The sequence below is a fragment of the Bemisia tabaci genome, chromosome 5 (assembly GCF_918797505.1).
Source record: "Bemisia tabaci chromosome 5, PGI_BMITA_v3".
Lineage (NCBI taxonomy): Eukaryota > Metazoa > Arthropoda > Insecta > Hemiptera > Aleyrodidae > Bemisia > Bemisia tabaci.
The window spans coordinates 49,711,389-49,729,309 of record NC_092797.1 but is presented as its reverse complement, the minus strand read 5'-3'; the positions used below and the strand labels follow the sequence as shown (position 1 = coordinate 49,729,309).

Sequence of the window (17,921 nt, the reverse complement as noted above, 5' to 3'; positions counted from 1 at the left end):
TTAACCGAATGTTTGATTCATGTAACCCAAGTTCTTTCATCGAATCTTCATAAATTCGGTTGTACGCACTGAGCGTTCGGTCACATGAACTGAAAGTTAGGTTTGACGAATTGAGTAATTGGGATGATGAAGAACACTATGTTTCCCTTCATTTTGTGGAATCGCAAAGTTGTATACTTGAAAAACGAAAGAGTTTTATAACGTGTTTCACCCCACTCAACTTTTCTACTCAAGCCTTAAAGTCTCTGAGTCAGCCGAAAGGAGTTCAAGTTCTCCTTCGATTCGTTGATGTACAATTTTACCTTCTTGGAAGTCGAAATAGTTGTATCACACGTTCCGTCCCGTCCAACTTTTCCACTCATGCGTTAAAGTCTTTGAGACAGCTGAAAAGAGTTCATGCTCTCCTTCATTTCGTTGATACGTAATTTCACCTGCTAGGAAGTCGAAATAGTTGTATCACCTCATCCAACTTTTCTACTCAAACGTTTACGTCTCTGAGTCAGCCGAAAGGAGTTCAAGTTATCCTTCATTTCGTTGATATGCAATTTTACCTGCTAGGAAGTCGAAATAGTTGTATCACCCCATCCAACTTTTCTACTCATGCGTTAACGTCTCTGAGTCAGCCGAATGGAGTTCCAAGGTCTCCTTTGTTTCGTCGATATACAATTTTACCTGCTGGGAAGTCGAATCAGTTGTATCACCCCATTCAACTTTTCTACTCTAGTCTTGCTCTTAGCTCCTGACTCGCGAATCGCGTTAAGTTCCGAGGCGCACATGCTATTTGGAAGTGCGTGATAAGGCAGTACGCGTACACACCTTCGGAAGGTGTACGCAAAAATGGAGCGCATTTCCAAAACGTAATAAATTTTACATCATCCATTATTCAAGGTTGTGGCCTACGCAATTTTCTCACTGCTTCCGCAGCTTACTGACGACCGATCGTTCATTGGTTAAAGAACATTCAGCAGCCCTGGGCGCAAAATTTTCTAATACAGTCTCTCTACAAGGGGAGGAAGCATCAAAGAGTAGAAAAAAGCGCACTGTAAGTTGCTTGAATCATTTTTGTGAGTATATACTGAAGACAAGGAAATCACTGTACTTGATCGATACAGATATGTACTTAATTTCAACCCTTAAGTATAATAGGCAGAAAGATATTTGCAAGCAACAGAGCAAAATTGGTGATCCCGCCAAAGCTTGGTGTCAATTCCACCCCCCCCCCCCCCCCCAATTCGTCGGTTCCCGCAAGAAGGAACGTAACTTTATTCCACGGTTGCAAAATTGACTTAATCGGTTTAATTTTTTGGGAGAAAAAACCTGTATTATTTTCGTTTAAAAATCTGATTTTTACATTAGATCAGCCGAAGAAAAATTGGTGAAATTTTCAGTCAAAAATTCTCAAAACTCTCCTCGTGAAAATGTAATTAGCGCGAAAAAATCTGGCAACATTGAAATGCAATTACGTTTCTTAGACGAACTTCGTTTCTTCGTGCGATAAACGACGGATCATCTCCTATTACAAACAATGCATCATTCAGTGGCGTGGCGTGAATGATCGATTATCGATATTTCTCCTTCTGAAGCTGTAGTAAAGAATCGATCATTAAGGTGTTCGTTACAAACACCTTGATAATCGATCCTTTTTCATAGTTTAAATGACTGGTCAATCGATAAATCGCAAAGCACGTCACGCCACTGAATGCATTTTATTGGCATTTTTATTGTGATAGGGTCAGGTATTTTAAGGATGACATAATGTGGTGGAGACACGTGTCCTTGCGTCGAACTTACCGATGGGTTCATCGAGTACGATGCCAGCCCACTCTCCGGGCCCGAACTGTGTCTCACCGATGTAAGCAATTTGTCCAGGTTTAGCTCCTCCAACCCAGACTCGGTCTCCGATGATGAAGCTATCTGTGTCTTCAGTGAGAACGACACTGGCATCTGTAAAAGAGAGAAAAATTACTCAATTTCTCCTGCATACGGTACACTTTTGAAAAAATAACACGTGCACACAACTGCTGAATGCCCTCCGGCAGTCCCGGGGTTTCATTAAGTTAAGTTTCTTTAATTAAGCATGGACATCTGCATGTATCTTGAATAATTATGTTTCCGTGTAAATTTAACCAACTTAATAGATAAATTAAATTTAAAAAAAAAACAGAACTACTTAAATACTCGTGAGTGTAATGATTATAGGCACTCGCCAATCATTAACTTGACAGACTTAATAGCCTCCTTAAATTTGAGGTATAAAAGAAAGCAGACTAGGATTTCACGAGGAACTTTTTTTGCTAAGAATAAAAACAAATAGTCATGTAAAAATGTGCAAAGAACAGTTCTTAGTATTTAGTGAAAACATTCTGAATTTCGCAGACAGTCAGCAATTGCCGTCAATTTTCGAGCGATATGTGCGTGTTAATAATACGCATCGACATAAAAAAAGGTTTCATTGGTAGACACGATCTCGTGTCAGCTTGAAGCGCCTTCAAATCCCGGCGATACCCTCCGCTTTACCGGGAAGTTAGTTTAGTTGCGTGACCGAACCAAACCCAACTCAGGTCGCCGATTTCACAACACGCACTCGCAATTATGCTAGCTGGTATCATGCATTTAATGAGGAAAAACCTATGTTTTAATTCCAAACATAATGATCAGTTCTTTTTATTTGGTCTCTCTTTTTTAAATGTATACATGTTTTTATTCAACATAAGTACATCATAATTACAGATCAGGCGATTGCTTATTGCTTGCGACTTGTTCATTTTTGACAAGAAGCGTCACATAAAATGTTTGATCCAATGCAGCGGTGAACACAACTGCAAATATTCTCTAGTTTGATTGAACAAACAAAATTCTTACAAAAATTACATTTAATCAAGAGAGGATAAAAAATCTGGGAAAAAACAAATCATATCAAGTTGACGATTATTTCATGTATACCAATGATTTTTTGCATATTATTCAATTTAAACGCTAATTTGCGACAATTCACTTATTCCTTGCCTTCTATTATGTGTTGTTGCCGAATATTCTCAGGAACGATGGTGTTTATACCTTTCTGAAAACTTACTCTTTCAATTTATCCTTACAGAGGTTTGTCTCTGCTATCATTTTGTCATCCATACCTTAGCAAAAATAGTTTCTATTCTCTTTGATGAAAAAATGCATGTACTATGGAGCTTACCTTTTAATGAATACTTATTTTTCTTGAACGAGTAGTTTTAGAATTAGAACTACATATAGACACACATGCATGGACTTAACTCAGTAATGGTATTTTTTGAATCATTGCTTTCAATCTAAGTAGTTCAGCAGATTTTCATAGACACTTGTGGATAACGGTTTAATATATTTGACATAAGATATGGGTAATAGCTCAGAAAAAACATTTCAAGATAACACCAAATTATGAAAACCGCATAGAAAAACATGAAACCAAGCAATACAGGCATTTTGCAACAGATAAGATTGGCGCAACCAACAGTAGACGATTACAGAAAATAAGCCTCGTAACGAACTAGGAGACTAGTAAAAATAGTTGGAAGACTCTGTAGCCGAGAACTTTGGTTGATTTACCTATATAGACTGTAAAGAGTACCACAAACTTATCCGCAAATGGTACATGGAGATAGGTACGCAAGAAAACCCAGAAGGAAAAAAACAAACAGAAAATATACATCCATGCTTACACATAAGACATAATTTTGTAAAAGACGATTATTTTAAAAACGCCCTTTTATTAATAAATAACATAGATCTAAAGAGCTTACTATTACTGGTAGGTATTATACTTTCAATAATTCAACGATCCGATGAAAGGCTGAATGCAAATGCATATGAAGGGGCGGCAGTGCCATAGTCAGAGATGTTTCGTACATTGGAGGGAAGTAGGAGTCTACGATCAAGAATTTCTTCCAGGCGGGGGGAGGGGGTTTGCAATGTCGGCGCTGTAAGCTTGATGAAAAATATTGCGAAATCAACTCTTTAGCCACTATCAGATGAAGCAATAAAAATTTTGCGTGCGAATTCTCCATTCATATCTACGCAGCATTACAAATAAGGGTGAAAGGGGGCGGGAGGTCTAAGATTCTGAATTTCTGGGTGAAGTGTTTCATGAGCTTGATTGGTGAAAGCTTTCAATGGCAGGGTTGCCACAGAATTTAGAAAATGAAATTCCCTGGCATTTTCCTGATTTCCCTGACACATTTTGGTGAAATTCCCGGAAAATTGGAGATGTGACGGATGGTTAAGAGGGCATACTTGAAAATAGTTTTTAGGAAAAAATTTGTTGTCCGAAACTTCAAACCCATTCTAGAAAGCATTCAAAGGTGATTTCACACATTTTCCCTGACATTTCCGTCATTGTCCCTGACATTCCCGGTTTTCCCTGACTTTTTAAAATTCCCTGACATTTCCCGTTTTCCCGGTATTCCCTGACTATGGCAACCCCGTAAATCTCCGAATTCGAGATAATTTCACATTAATTCCATGAAAAGGCAAAAGTCTTCCAGTTATAAGAAATCCACAAGAAATCCAACAAATTTTTGGGGGAAAAAATGTGTTGTTCGAAACCTCGAACCCATTCTAAAAAGCAAATGAAGGTGATTTAACAAATCCCTGACATTTTCGCCATTTTCCCTGACATTTCCCGGTTTTCCTGACGTTTTCGTCATTTACTGTGACATTTTCGTCGTTTTCCCTGACATTTACGTCATTTTTCTAAACTGTGGCAACCCTACGACGGGCGAAGTCTATGTGAATTTTCCCAGTGTAAAATTGTGAGAGAGACAAAAGAAAGGAGGAAGAAAATAGAGCTAAGCTTACCGGAGGTTCGTCGAACGCCGGCCTCGCTGAGGCGCCGTGCATCGGCCCAACCCGAATCCGATCCAGCATCTGGCATGCAAAAATCGTAAAGCTACAATGTGCTCGCAAGAAACGGCATAAGCAACACGATAAACAAGCATACAAAACATAAAAACCAGGTTCGAGGGGTGCCTCAAGCCACAGGATCTGGAGAAGATTCGACCGGGAAACAGAGAGACAGACTGCCGTCCTGAGAAAAACCCCGTATGAGCCTTCAGACGTTGCCAAGTTTCCTCCGATAAAAACCGAAATTACTGGGAAGATTGTGGATATTATTTTCTCAAATTTTCAGACAAGTTTGTGCACAATTTAATTTAAAATACCTGAAAATTTCAAAGAAAAATATGCATAAAGTTTGTAAAAAATACAGGTGTTATTAAGGGAAATTTGGCAACTCCCGAATGTTCATACGGCGTTCTTCCTTAGCACGGCAGCATAGGGGAAGAAGGGTTGAAGATGGGAGCACAGCTAGCGGGTGGAAAGGAGGGGCAGAAACTCAGTGATGAACTTTAAGTCCAAGCTCGAATGCTCCGTTTTCTACCATCGTCTTAGGAAATTCTTTAGAATTTTACTTCCATTCTACTGTGATCCTTATGAAAATCGTTCTTCTTCATTATATGAATCCCATTTTAAGAAATGTGTCCCTCCATTTCATAAAGTATTCAACATTATACGGCAGGTATTTAGCTCCAATTATCGAATACAGATTTGGTATTCATTCCTAGTAGTTCGTTAAAGGAATGGATTGGGTTAGGAAAAGAAAGAATAACAAGATAGAACGTAACAGGATATGGGAAAAATAACGAGGCATGCAAAAGAACTTAAAACAGAAGATATTTTCAATTGCACGTTGGCAATCCCTGTGCAAGGACACAAAAGAAAAGACAAATAATAAAATATAAGCATAACAAGAGGAACAAAAATTTCATTCTTACAATAGGTCATAAATGCACTTGATATAATGATATGAAGAGCAGAACAACAGTTAGGGGAGACTTTCTCTGAAAAAGTGGGACTTGAACTTCTAAGAGGTAAGGTAAATGAAAACCTGGTTTCAAATGACAGGACAGTAAAATGGCATACATAAGTTGGTTGGAATCCTCTCAGATCACTAAACAAAACAACTTTTAGGCGCACTCTTGTCCTTAAACCATAGATCAGAGAATTAAGCGCTCAAGGGCTCTAATTATTTCGGATACATGTAAATAGTCTTTGATGACGATAACATCGCCTAAAAAATTGTAGCGCTCTGCTTTGAATTTCAAATGGGCAGGTAAGAGGGACAGAACAATCAAGTTTTGAAGAGGGAATGCGAAAAATTAAAATAAAAAACTGGAACTGAAAATAAAAACGGAAAATAAAAGTAAATTTTGGACAGGTTCATGACGGGATAGGGTGAGAACTCACTTGAAAATCGACGTTCGGAACTTCTCCTTCTGTTGATAGAGAGCGGTGCAACGAATTCATCGTTTTCGTCGATCGACCCTGTATAAAAAAATACGGGAGAAAAGAACGAAACTTAGAAAAGCGCATACCAAAGCATACAAATTACACACGAAACATTTAAAAATCAATGCAAGATAATGCAAAATGCGGCAAAAAATCATAACTTGAGTGAATGCGGGTATAATGCAGTGGAATACAGGCTTCACAGAAATATGCAAAAGCCACAATGACGATGGTGAAACTGCAAAATCGTGTATGTCGATTGGGTGTTACAAAATTTTCGTTCCTGTTTTATTTTTTTAACGAAGACCGAGCCAACATCATGGCTTGAAATTTTTACAGAATATTTTTCACGCAAAGCAGAAAAATCACTGCAGTTTTCAAGAGATGACATTGAGTAGTTTTATATTTTTTAAAAAAAAGAAGTAAAAACCGAGATACACGTTTCTGCAGTTTCATATCGTCGATAAGTGGCAAGAAACGTTGCGTTGGGTCCCAGTTTGAAAATTGCAACTTTGCTGAGGGTAGAATGTTGAATCGTGTACGAAGTATCTTGATCAATAAACTTCTATTTTAGGGATGCTACATAATTTAGCGATCCGGATCACTCGATAAAATTTCGAAAGTCCAGCGGGCTGATTATTAAAATTGATAGACAAAGCGATAGACAAAGAAGACGAAGAGAATACGGAGCGATTCTATTGGTGAAAGCAAACCCCTGATAGATCCTATGATTAGTCAGTCATTATTTTCTCCTTTATTCCATAAAAATCACCCATTCCAACCAATAAGATAGCTCTATTTCCTTTTGTCTTCTTAGTCTAAAACTTCGCGTATTAATTTCAATAATCATCCCGCTGCGGCCTGATTAAGTATTGAAATTGACAGACGAAGCTATAGACAAAGAAGACAATAGAGATATGGAGGCATCCTATTGGTGGAAGCGGGTGATTGCAATGGACAAAGGAGGTAGATAATAGACTAACTAACGGCAACCGACGAGAGACCCTACAGTTAGTCCATCATTTTCTCTCTTAGTCTATACGAACCACCCATCTCAACCAATAGAACCGCTGCATACTCCCTGTGTCTTCTTTGTCTATCACTTTTTCTATCAATTTCGATAATCAGTCCGCTGGAATGAAGCTATGGCGCCAGCGCATTTGCATTCGACGTCATAATAACGTCCCCGCACAAGTCTTTGAGCTTGGTAATGAGACTGATTAGAGAAAAATCAACATAAGGCTGCGTGGAAGCGTAACTGTGATAAATTATCCCCGAATGACATGGGTGCACAAAACGATAGGTGGATATAATAGATGGAGCCCGCCTAGTTGCGTGCGGGCTGTGAGCTGTCCCGGCGATACTAGTGCGGGCATTATGCTTAGACCTGATTGAACTCCTGATATTCCTTTTCTGAAGTTGGGATCATTGAAGTAGTCTCGATTAGCCAATTCATTCGGATCGATAAATAAATTTGCGGGACACGGCCGGATGGAAGCCTGCCGAGACCATTCAGCGATCAGACCCTGAAAGAAAACACCAGACATGGTCGAGCGACCAGGCCCGGTACCAAGGTTGTCTGCGATCTTTGAAATACTCCAGGCGATGATCGAAAAGTCAGGAATATGAGACTTTCTTGAGAATATCATGGGGGAAGAATTTGTTCGAGCTCTTCGAGTGGGATGCAGGTTTTCCATAGTTTCTTTTATTTTTCATGAGTTCCCTAACTTCAATCGCTTTCCCTGACTCCGAATTTTCCTCAATCTTAGACTTTTCCTGAATTGTCCCTAATCTTCGAACAAAACTTCCTACTATACTGGTTTTCAGCGAATTTAATTTTGTCAAGCAGCTCAAGCTATATTTTTACCGATTATTTTCGTTATTCAGCCAGGAATGACAAAAGACGTGTCAGAGCGACGTGCGATACATCGCATCGATTCGTTTCATTTTCTCAGCTACTTGTCATTTTTTTTTCGAATTTTGAGATCGCAATACTGTTGTTAGGAGACTAAGGAATTTACTTGCCAATTTTGACAAACAAATTCAACTTAATAAAGGCGCGGTTTCTTTAGAGAAAAAATATCTCACTCGATACTGATATCGAAACTGCACTCGAACGCGATATTTTCCCTCTAAAAAAACAACGCCTACATTACGTTGAATTTGTTTGTCAAAATTGGTAAGTGAATTCCTTAGTCTCCTGACAACAGAATTGCGATCTCAAAATTCGAAAAAAATGACAAGTAGTCGAGAAAATGGAACTAATCGATACGATTTTATCGCATGTCGTTTTGACACAAAATGCAGCGTCCATCGAATCACCTTCAACCCTTCTACGTCAAATCTGAACGTTTCAATGGAAAACTGGAAGGATAATTGAGAGCAACGAACGAGGAATAATTGCAGCTGAGTTGAGGTCGATCACGAAAAACCCGATCCAAGGCGCGAGAATCGGAATCAATACCTAACGATCAATTAGTGTCCGCGGTAACACGGGCTCGGATGACCGATCTGATGAGAAAAGTCCATTAGAGGATACCGGGACTATTCATTTGCCATCGTCCAATAAAAAGCCCTTTTATCACGATCAAAAGCTGGCTCCAAGCCCAAAGGAACTGATAGTCTTCCATCAACGTGTTCCGTAGCCGCCGCAGAAACTGTATCACTCCTTCTGTGAGTTGACGTTCGTCTTTGAAGTTAAGGAGTGCTTGGGCTTTTTCAGCTCATAATACAGTCACGTTTCCTGGGATCTTATAGCTCATGAAGAGTGACTAGTTCTGTTGGATTCCGAAATAAACTGATTTTTTCAAGGTTATTGAACATGAATGTCGAGACTTTTCAAAGAAGGTGGGTAAGGGACCGCCATAAAAAAGTTCACCCATTTTTTTCAATTTTTTCGACCCCCCCCCCCCTCTCATCATTACCAACTATCATCCACTGCTAGTCCCTCTAAAAATTACGTCATCCTTAGCGTACTCCCCCTCCCTTCCGGAAAGAAAACGCAGAAAATCGATCAAAATCAGTAAAAATAGTCGGTAGCGTTAAGAACATTATAAAATTCCTTTTGTTGAGTATTTTTATATTTTTAATCCCTTTTTGGGGGAAAACGCAGGAAATGGATGAAAGTCAAGCAAGACTTTCAGCCTTTTCACCTTCAGGAAAGCTTATATGTCATCCTTGGCTTGAACCCCTCCTCCTCCCTGTCACCCAACGCTAGACCCCCCTCTCCGTACTTGGGTGATGTAATTTATGGACGGCCCCTGAGAAAATGCTTTTCACGAGAAATTGTTGATGCTGCTTGTCAATTGGATGTCGAGAATTTACGGCTGAATTCGATTTCTTCTTTTTTGGGGATTCTTCAGGGTGTCTACTAAAACAGGCTGGTCAAAAATAAGTAATTTTACAGTACTTTTTCAGTACCTCTTCCAACAGAAAAATTCCGTAATTTTTCAGTACCTCCATTTGACGAAATTAGAAAAATTTAAAAAATTTGAAATTGCGACAAAAATGAAAAATTTAAAAAATTCCGGACCTTTTTGCGGAATATCCGCACTTTTTCAGTGCTTCCGGACCGCCCTTAACAAAGCAGTACTATTTTTGGACTTTTAGAAATTCCGGACTTGTAGACACCCTGTTCTTGGTCCGAAATCGGGTACTTATAGAAACAAAGTATTCGACTGAGGAAATGCCAAATCCTCAAACTCATATAAAGATAACACACGTTGCATATAAGCACTGCTATGCGTTCTATCGAGCATTTAAATGAATGCGGCAATTTTAAGTGCCTACTGTGCAGTCTACTGAACTGATCATTTTAAACGTGCATGGAACGGAAGACTTACCACTCAATCTTGTTTTAATCAAATCATCGCTTAGTTTTCGAATAGACGTCTTATTCCCATCTGCAGGAAACGGAAAATATGAAAATAATAAAAAAACATCCATTTAAACATAGACTCTCACAATTTTAAAAATGAACATTTCATTTGAGTGTTTGATAATTTGCTGGACAATCCGCCGGAACATTTTGCGATTTCACGAAGGCTACTTTACTGTGTTGTTATAATGTACTGCACTTTAAACAACACAACGATTTTGAATTTTACACCAGGCTCGGTAGATTTGACAACTCCTTGAGAGCCAGTCATTTTTCTCGCATTAGACCGATGCTAAAAAGAGGGGCAAACCATAAGGTACACAACACACAGTCAGTTCATCTCTACAAGCTTTCACTGATAATAACATGCCGGTTCTTCGTCTTGTGAACTACATAAATGCCACGCTCTATGACAAATCTATGATTAACTATAGGTCTTTCAATGCAAAATGCAGTATCCCTAGGAGATATGCTTATTCACACGATCACATGCCACTCGTATTTGACTCTCTATCTGATTTCATCCATCTGACTTCTTTTTGCATCATTTTAAATGCTCGCATCATAAATTATTTTCTTTTGGAGTTTCGCGCAAATATGACGGATTATATCAGGTAACTTTGTTCGAAATACCGACATAGCTCAGCCCGAGATCACCTTATCATTTTTTTATTTTTTATTTTTTTTATTTTTTTTTTTTTATTGTCGCTTGAGAATAGTTACAAAATTACAAAATTACACTTACAATGAAAGTGAGTAAATAAGGATTTAGAGAACAATAATAATATAAGACTATGATATAGTTGAGATACATGGGCCAAAACTTTAAAATAAGCTACTTTCCAGCTGCTATTTTTGGCTCATTTTAGGAAAAACAAAAGCTGAGTCATTAGATGCCCTGGGCAGATAGGTGCTTCTATGGATAAGCCTGAGATATTAGTTCTTCGTTGCAAAAAGTCCAAATGAGAGCGAGTGAGCAATTCGTCGAAAACTCAATACCGATTTTCTGAATCATCTCGAACAAATTGGACTACATTTTGCAATTAGAAACTACAAACTTCTCAGTCTTATTTTCAAAAAAATTACACGACATAACATGATGTCTAGAATTTTTCACTCAGTCATTTTTCGCGACTGCCAGGGGAAAATGCCCTGATGAAAACCTGGTATTTTCTCTCATTTTCCTGGCGATTCTCTTGGAGAAAAATCAACTTTACCGTTTTTGGTCTGATTTTTAAAAACTCTGTCAGGGCGAATCACCAATTTCAAAAATAATATGGTCTCTGCGCGGGAGGAGACAAAACCCCTGGTTTTTAGCGACAAATCTCTCTGAATAAATTCCCTGATTTTTCCGAATATTTTGCCCTCATTAAATGACTATCGGGTTTTCATGTTCTACAAACCATATCCTAGAGACAAATGGATTGCATTTTGCAAAAAGGAACCACTAGCATTGCAATGTTGCTAAGATTGTGCAACTTCTTTTGTCTTGGAGGAAAAACCCGATTATCTATTAATAGTTTCTATTTTACTCGCTAAAAACTGTAAATTTAAGACAAAAATTACCATCTAAATTTCATAGTTTTTCACGATTTCCGCAATTTTATTGCAAAAGATGAAGTTGCACAATCTTAGCATCATTGCAATGCTAGTGGTTCCTTTTTGCAAAATGCAATCCAAATATGAGTTAGAACTTGGACTATTTTCACAAAAATAGGCGACGAAAGAAGTCCTCGCAACCTTGAAAACTGTCGACTTTTCAACCACCTACAACCACAGTGATTCATAGTGCGAGCGAAGAAAAAGAAAGAAGGAGAGAGAAAGTGTCAACACCTCTGCCCTGGATGAGCGCATCGAAAAATCTCGCGGTGTTGCTTTTATTACGCCGCAAATTGCGAACCTACAACGGCTCGAGATCGGGGCGACCCACGCAAAACGTGCTTTGTTTATTACTTGAGTTCGAGGGAGGAGGCACCCAGAGGGTTCTAGAAGTTCTCCGAGTAGGATCGCCGAACTCCGACTTCGGGTGAAAGGCGGCGAGTTCAATCCTCCCATGCGTTTAAATCTTTGACCTACAATTGCAACCATCAAAACCGACGAAAATTGGCCAGTTGCGCTAGGTAAATAATCACATTTTGATGATTCTAGATTCTAGATCAGCAAAAAATGAAAACACTGAGTTTTCGCGTCCAGTAAGATCACTCTTCGAAAAACACGGTGTGTGACGTCATCCACAGCGGTGGTATATACCATGATATCTTCCACCTTGATTTCATTCGTGTTCTCAGTCGAGCAACCACTGTAACAGGCATTACTAATTTATGAACTCAACGTGGAGGAAAGGTTTGTGCCACCGCGGTGATGACGTCAAACACCGTGATTCTAAAGAAAACGATACCTCCGTAATGGAGATGTTGCATGTGAGAGGAATTTGCGATTTGACAATTGGATTGCATTTTGCAATTTGGAACTATAAATTCTGGCTCTTCTGGAAAAACACCTGTGTGCATAGGGCAACTAATGGCACACACGTCGTTTTTAAACCGGGTTAAAATTTATAGTTCCAAATTGCAAAATGTAGTCCAATTGATTCTTATTTAAGAGTGGTAGCCCTGTCAACGTATTGCTCCCTATCTTTGCATGGAGAGTAAGTCTTGATGTAGACGTGGACTCTCAGGATAAAGCATGGGATATCCCCTCCATTTTGGCCTCAACTTGAGAGCTTCTTTTTGAGCTTGGGGGTTGATAATAGGGAAAACCAGTAGCACCATCGTGTTTCTCGCGAATATTTACATAAGAATCAATTGCAAATCGCAAATTCCTCACACATGCAACATCTCCATAATCGAATGTAGAAACTGGGCGCTAGAAAAGATCTCATTATTTTCTGCTGATTCTTTGCTAAAAGGATTCAGATAAAAATTGTCGACCAGCATTTTTCTATTATTATTCAAATTTATTATTCGTTGACAGCAACTAGGAGTTTTTAGAACGATTCGGAGTATTTGCGGACAAACGTTTTTCTTCACCCTTAGACGATTTCAACTCGTCAAGTTCGTAACCGGAACAAAACCACTCATATTCTTGCCCGTGGCTGTTTTCTAGAGTCCCTTTATACTGAGAGTCAAGATAATTTGAATCCATTTCTGATTGGTTCCCGTATTTTAGGCCTTCACAGTGTCACAAACGGGAATAAAGATTACATTTTCACCAATTGCAAAGATTATAATCTGGAATGGACCAGGGAATTACGGGTTCGGCAAGGAACAAACGGAATGAGAGGAGGAACGGAGAAAGGCATTTGAGAATGGGCCGATCAAAGATTACGAAAAACGTTCAATTTCTGTAATCTTTATTCCCGTTTGTGACATCCATGAGCCGAATTGTCTTGACTGTCAGTATAAAGGGACTCTAGTTGTTTTCCATTTACAGCACGTGAGTGGTTTCAAAGTAATTGAGTGGCGGCAATTTGAAAGCGCATTAATTTTCAGGATAACTTTTCGTAATTAAGTGGCTTCCTGGCGAAGGTTGGCCCGGAAGATGAGCAGATCCCCTCCCACAGCGCGATCCCACTTGCTGTCGAGCTTCGAATCCATCGCCGTCCGTTTGGTTACTGTTTACACTCGTCCGGACACAATGCCGCGATTGCGTAAGCTTGCATCGGCTAATAATAGTGCAACGGAGGTAGGAAGAAGGATGATGGAAGGAGTGAGCCTCGCCCTGTTCTGCTCTGCTATCGAGTCCCCCTCCGCGCGCGAATGAATCGCTTGCTTTGAAAAGTGCCCAACTCTGAAAGGGAGCAATATCCATGAACGGAAAAAACTGAGCTCAACCAAAATTTAAATTTTTATTATTTCACATTAAAATTTCTTCAATATTTAAATCTGAACGTTCGTAAACTTAGAAATGGGGCACTTTTAGAAACAATTCACGCGGTAAAAATTAAATTGGATAACAATTCAATTGCTAAAAAAGTGACTGCAATATTTCAACGTAGATTTCACAACAAAAGAATGGTACTTTAACCACTATTGTAAGCTAATTTAACCACGGGGGTGGTTAAAGTAGCATTTTTTTGTTGTAAAATCTACATTGAAACATTGCAGTCACTTTATTTTAGCGATTGAATTGTTAAATCGGCAATTTAATTTTTTGAGCGAACAAAAATTCGTGCCTAACTTTTCCAATGTGATGTAGAACTATTTTTTTCTGAAGAAAATAAAAACGTAGATAGAATGAAATATGCGCCCGATTCGAAAAACCATTTTTCTCGAATCAAACGATTTTCCATTATTTTCCGAGTTAGATAGGTTCCGAACCAAGACCTTGCCCTCATCCGTGCGATTTTTTGAGGGTCGATATAATATCATTCCCGAGTGCTCTTACTTTCACGAAACGCCTTATTTCGGTCTAATCAGATTATTCATGGTCAGAGAACTGATCGAAATGGGTTCACGTGGAAAAGCCAGCCGGATTAAATCAATTTTAATCCGCCAAAGACACATCGCATCTCGTTTCATTCGAGGCGGAGACGATTCTTGCGAGTTGGTAGCACTGACATGAGTTTCATCCATCTTAATAATGTAAAACAATCGATATTTATGGATGCAATCTATCTCACCGGCAGTGGCGTGGCGTGCTTTGCGATATATCGATTGATCGGCCATTTAAACCTATGGAAGAGTATCGATAAACAGGGTGTTCGCAGCGAACACCTTAATAATCGATTATTTACCACAGATTCAAATGGGGAAATATCGATAGATCGCAAAGCACGCCACGCCACTGCTCACCGGGAATCGATTATTTAAAATAGATTTAAATGGAGGAAAAACTGTGTCGCCAACCGCAGCATCCCGTTGCGTGATTGTATAAAAGTAACGAGTGGATTTATTTAACCGCCAGTGGCGTGACATTAATCCATATTAGGTCAAGACTAGGTTACACGAAAAAGGACTGACCAATTTTTTCTTAAAAAAAAAAAAAAAAAATCAAATGCGCGGGTGAACTAAACGACGCCCAGGCGCTTAAAATAAATCGCAGTAAGTCAAATGAATTCGTCTTTTCCGAGGAGAGATAAACATATGCAAGGAAATTCGTCTTTCTTTCTCGTTTATACTTTCCTCTTTATGCATTCTCGTGGTGTGGAGCTTACTCAATAAGGCAAAATAACGGGTGGAGTGTATAAATCTGTCGTGCTAAAGTAAAACGCCGTGTATGCTTTCAGGCGTTGCCAAATTCTCTTCGACAAATCAGGAATTTTCGGAAATATTTGCGACTATTTCTCTTCCGATTTTTCGGAGGATTTCATTTGAAATTTGATCTAAAACTTCAGAAAATTTCGATGCAAAATATCCATAACTTTCTTCAAAAATAAATATTTTCGGACAGGCAATTTGGCAACATTTGAATGCTCATACGCCGTTTTTACTCGGCACGGCAGAAGTATGTTGCGGATGAGAGGTCCAATTTCTTCTCGAATTTCGTTCCAAAAAGGCGCTGGACCGGCAATTTTTTTTTTCCTGGCACGCTCTTCATTTTAACGAGTTTTTTCTGCCACGCGTCCACACGAAGTTCACGTAACCCAAACAAAGATGACCTTGGTAACCGTAGTAAGAATCAAAATCTCATTACGACATGACAGTCAAGGTCTACAAAGCATAGATCTGACCGGTGCGCTGACTCCTTTCAATGTTTCGCGAGCCCTTTTCTAAAAATGGGTACCATTACCCAGCAATTGAGCCGACCAACAATGATGATCATAAATAACACTTTGTGATGTAAAGGATTTGACAGTTTCATGGGACGAGACGTCAGCAAGATAAATATTTCCGTATACATGAGCATAATAGCCTATTAAAATAAAAATTAAAAACTTTACTTATGTATTTATTTATTGTTTTTTACTTTGTTCTTCATTATTTTTTACTTTTCATTTACTTGTTTATACGCGAATTGTACACTGGAAAAAACACATTGGATCTAGAGCCCGGACTCTTGAAAACATTGACAAGAAAAAATACTCTTGATTCAATCAGATTTAAGCTTAAATCAAGAACCAAGCCTCTTAATTTGAGCGGATTTCCTTTTGATTTAAAATTAAATCTGATTGAATCAAGAGTCCTTTTTCTTGTCAATATTTTCAAGAGTATGGACTATAGATCCAATGTGGTTTATTTTCCAGTGTAAGTTTTATTGTTTTCTTCTTTATTTTTGAAGAAGGGAAATTAAGGGGGGAAAAAAAGGATATTTTTTTTTTTAATTTTTACTCTAGGTGCCAGCGGTGCAGAGTGTTTTTCGCCTTCGTATTTTTTAGGGCAACCTTTACATCACCGCGCAACGTAAACAGTGCTCCTTACTGTTCCTTTCTCCAAAAATAAAATCATATTAACCAGTTCTCCGCACGAAAAGTAGCAAACTTGCCGGACATACTTTCGCTTCGAATGTGTAAAGAGACAAAAATTCCGCAAATTTCTAAAAAATTTCAGGAATGAAATTATTATAACCAGTAAAACTTTTGTGGCACAAAAATACAGGCGACAGCAGCCCATTATTTGTCCCAAAAGCTCTTTCTCAGGAGATAAGAAAATACTGTACGAAATCCAGTATGACTTCTTTAAAATCATATTTCAATAGACTCCATTATGAGAGGTCAATATTCTCACGAAAACGGTGCAGTATAATGAGCACGAACATAAACGCACGGGAGCTCAGCCGGGCAAAGCTGTTAACAATCGGCTATTAAAGCGATTATTGAGGTTTACTAATTAAGACCGACGACAGAGCGAGAAACAACGACACTCATTAAAACTAATCATAGCTTATTACTTTATCGTGTGCCCTATACACAGGGTGATTCAGGATTGGGTATCAGGATTTAAAAAAAAAAAAAAAAAAAAATTGCTACAGGTACGAATAAGACTGTACCATAGTGAAACATTTTCTCACACAGAGAAAAAACTTTGAGCGTGGGACCCGAAGTTTAGGTCATATGCTTCTCTGAAGTTTTCAGATTGGGCATCTGAACACTTTAGGTCTAGCTGTCGAGGTTCTGATCACACATCTGAAACTTCAGTTCTTACATCCGAAGTACTTCAGATGTGAGAACCGAAGTTTTTCGGATGTGAAAACCGAAGTACTTCAGATGTAAGAACTGAAGTTTCAGATGTGTGATCCAAACTTCAGCAGCTGGACCTTAAGTGTTCGGATGCTCAATCCGAAAACTTCAGAGATCCATATGACCTAAACTTTGGGTCCCACGCACGAAGTTTTTTTTTCCGTGTATAATCATCCTTACTAACAGTTGTTGCTAATCCTAATCCTTACTATTTCTAATTTGAGTTACTGTGTTTATATCGGCGCTACAAAATTGATGGGACGAAAATTAATTAAGGAACAGAAAAACGGGTAGAGCTCAGTCGAATCGAAAAAAAAATCGTGTCAAAGTTAATGAGAGAGTAAGCGAGGTGGCAGGTGCAGAAGTGGGTACAGAAGTAGCGGGCGATTCGCTATAATGGACCACTAGACAAGGTACGAATTTCAGCATTCTGTTACATGATTCGTAACAAAAATTTCACGTAGAATACGACGCGCACAACGAAAACTACCGAATTCAACTCCTTCCAAAGATATTTAACGATTCCTGATACGTGAATTCAAACCACCCGCTCATGAAAACTCAATGCTCTACGTGATTCACATCGCGCGCTAAACGTTATCATGACAGTCT

At 38.8% G+C, this 17,921-nt stretch overlaps 1 protein-coding gene and 1 long non-coding RNA gene across 22 annotated transcripts in view; one reads left to right on the top strand and one right to left on the bottom strand.

Annotated features, from left to right (window-relative positions):
• The window catches only part of LOC140224680 (uncharacterized), a 378,383-nt gene that overhangs the window by 291,760 nt on the left and 68,702 nt on the right, over positions 1-17,921 (top strand). The window lies entirely within an intron of this gene.
• The window catches only part of CLIP-190 (Cytoplasmic linker protein 190), a 105,891-nt gene that overhangs the window by 30,660 nt on the left and 57,310 nt on the right, over positions 1-17,921 (bottom strand). For 5 of the 21 annotated variants that reach the window (XM_072300867.1, XM_072300874.1, XM_072300869.1 and 2 more), the window contains 4 exons: positions 10,158-10,217; positions 6,274-6,351; positions 4,828-4,896; positions 1,792-1,944 (listed from right to left, as the gene is read on the bottom strand). In XM_072300867.1, the coding sequence (XP_072156968.1) occupies positions 1,792-1,944; positions 4,828-4,896; positions 6,274-6,351; positions 10,158-10,217 (360 nt within the window). The remainder of the gene's footprint in view (positions 1-1,791; positions 1,945-4,827; positions 4,897-6,273; positions 6,352-10,157; positions 10,218-17,921) is intronic. The other 16 variants (XM_019043033.2, XM_019043099.2, XM_019043041.2 and 13 more) reach the window with 5 other exon arrangements.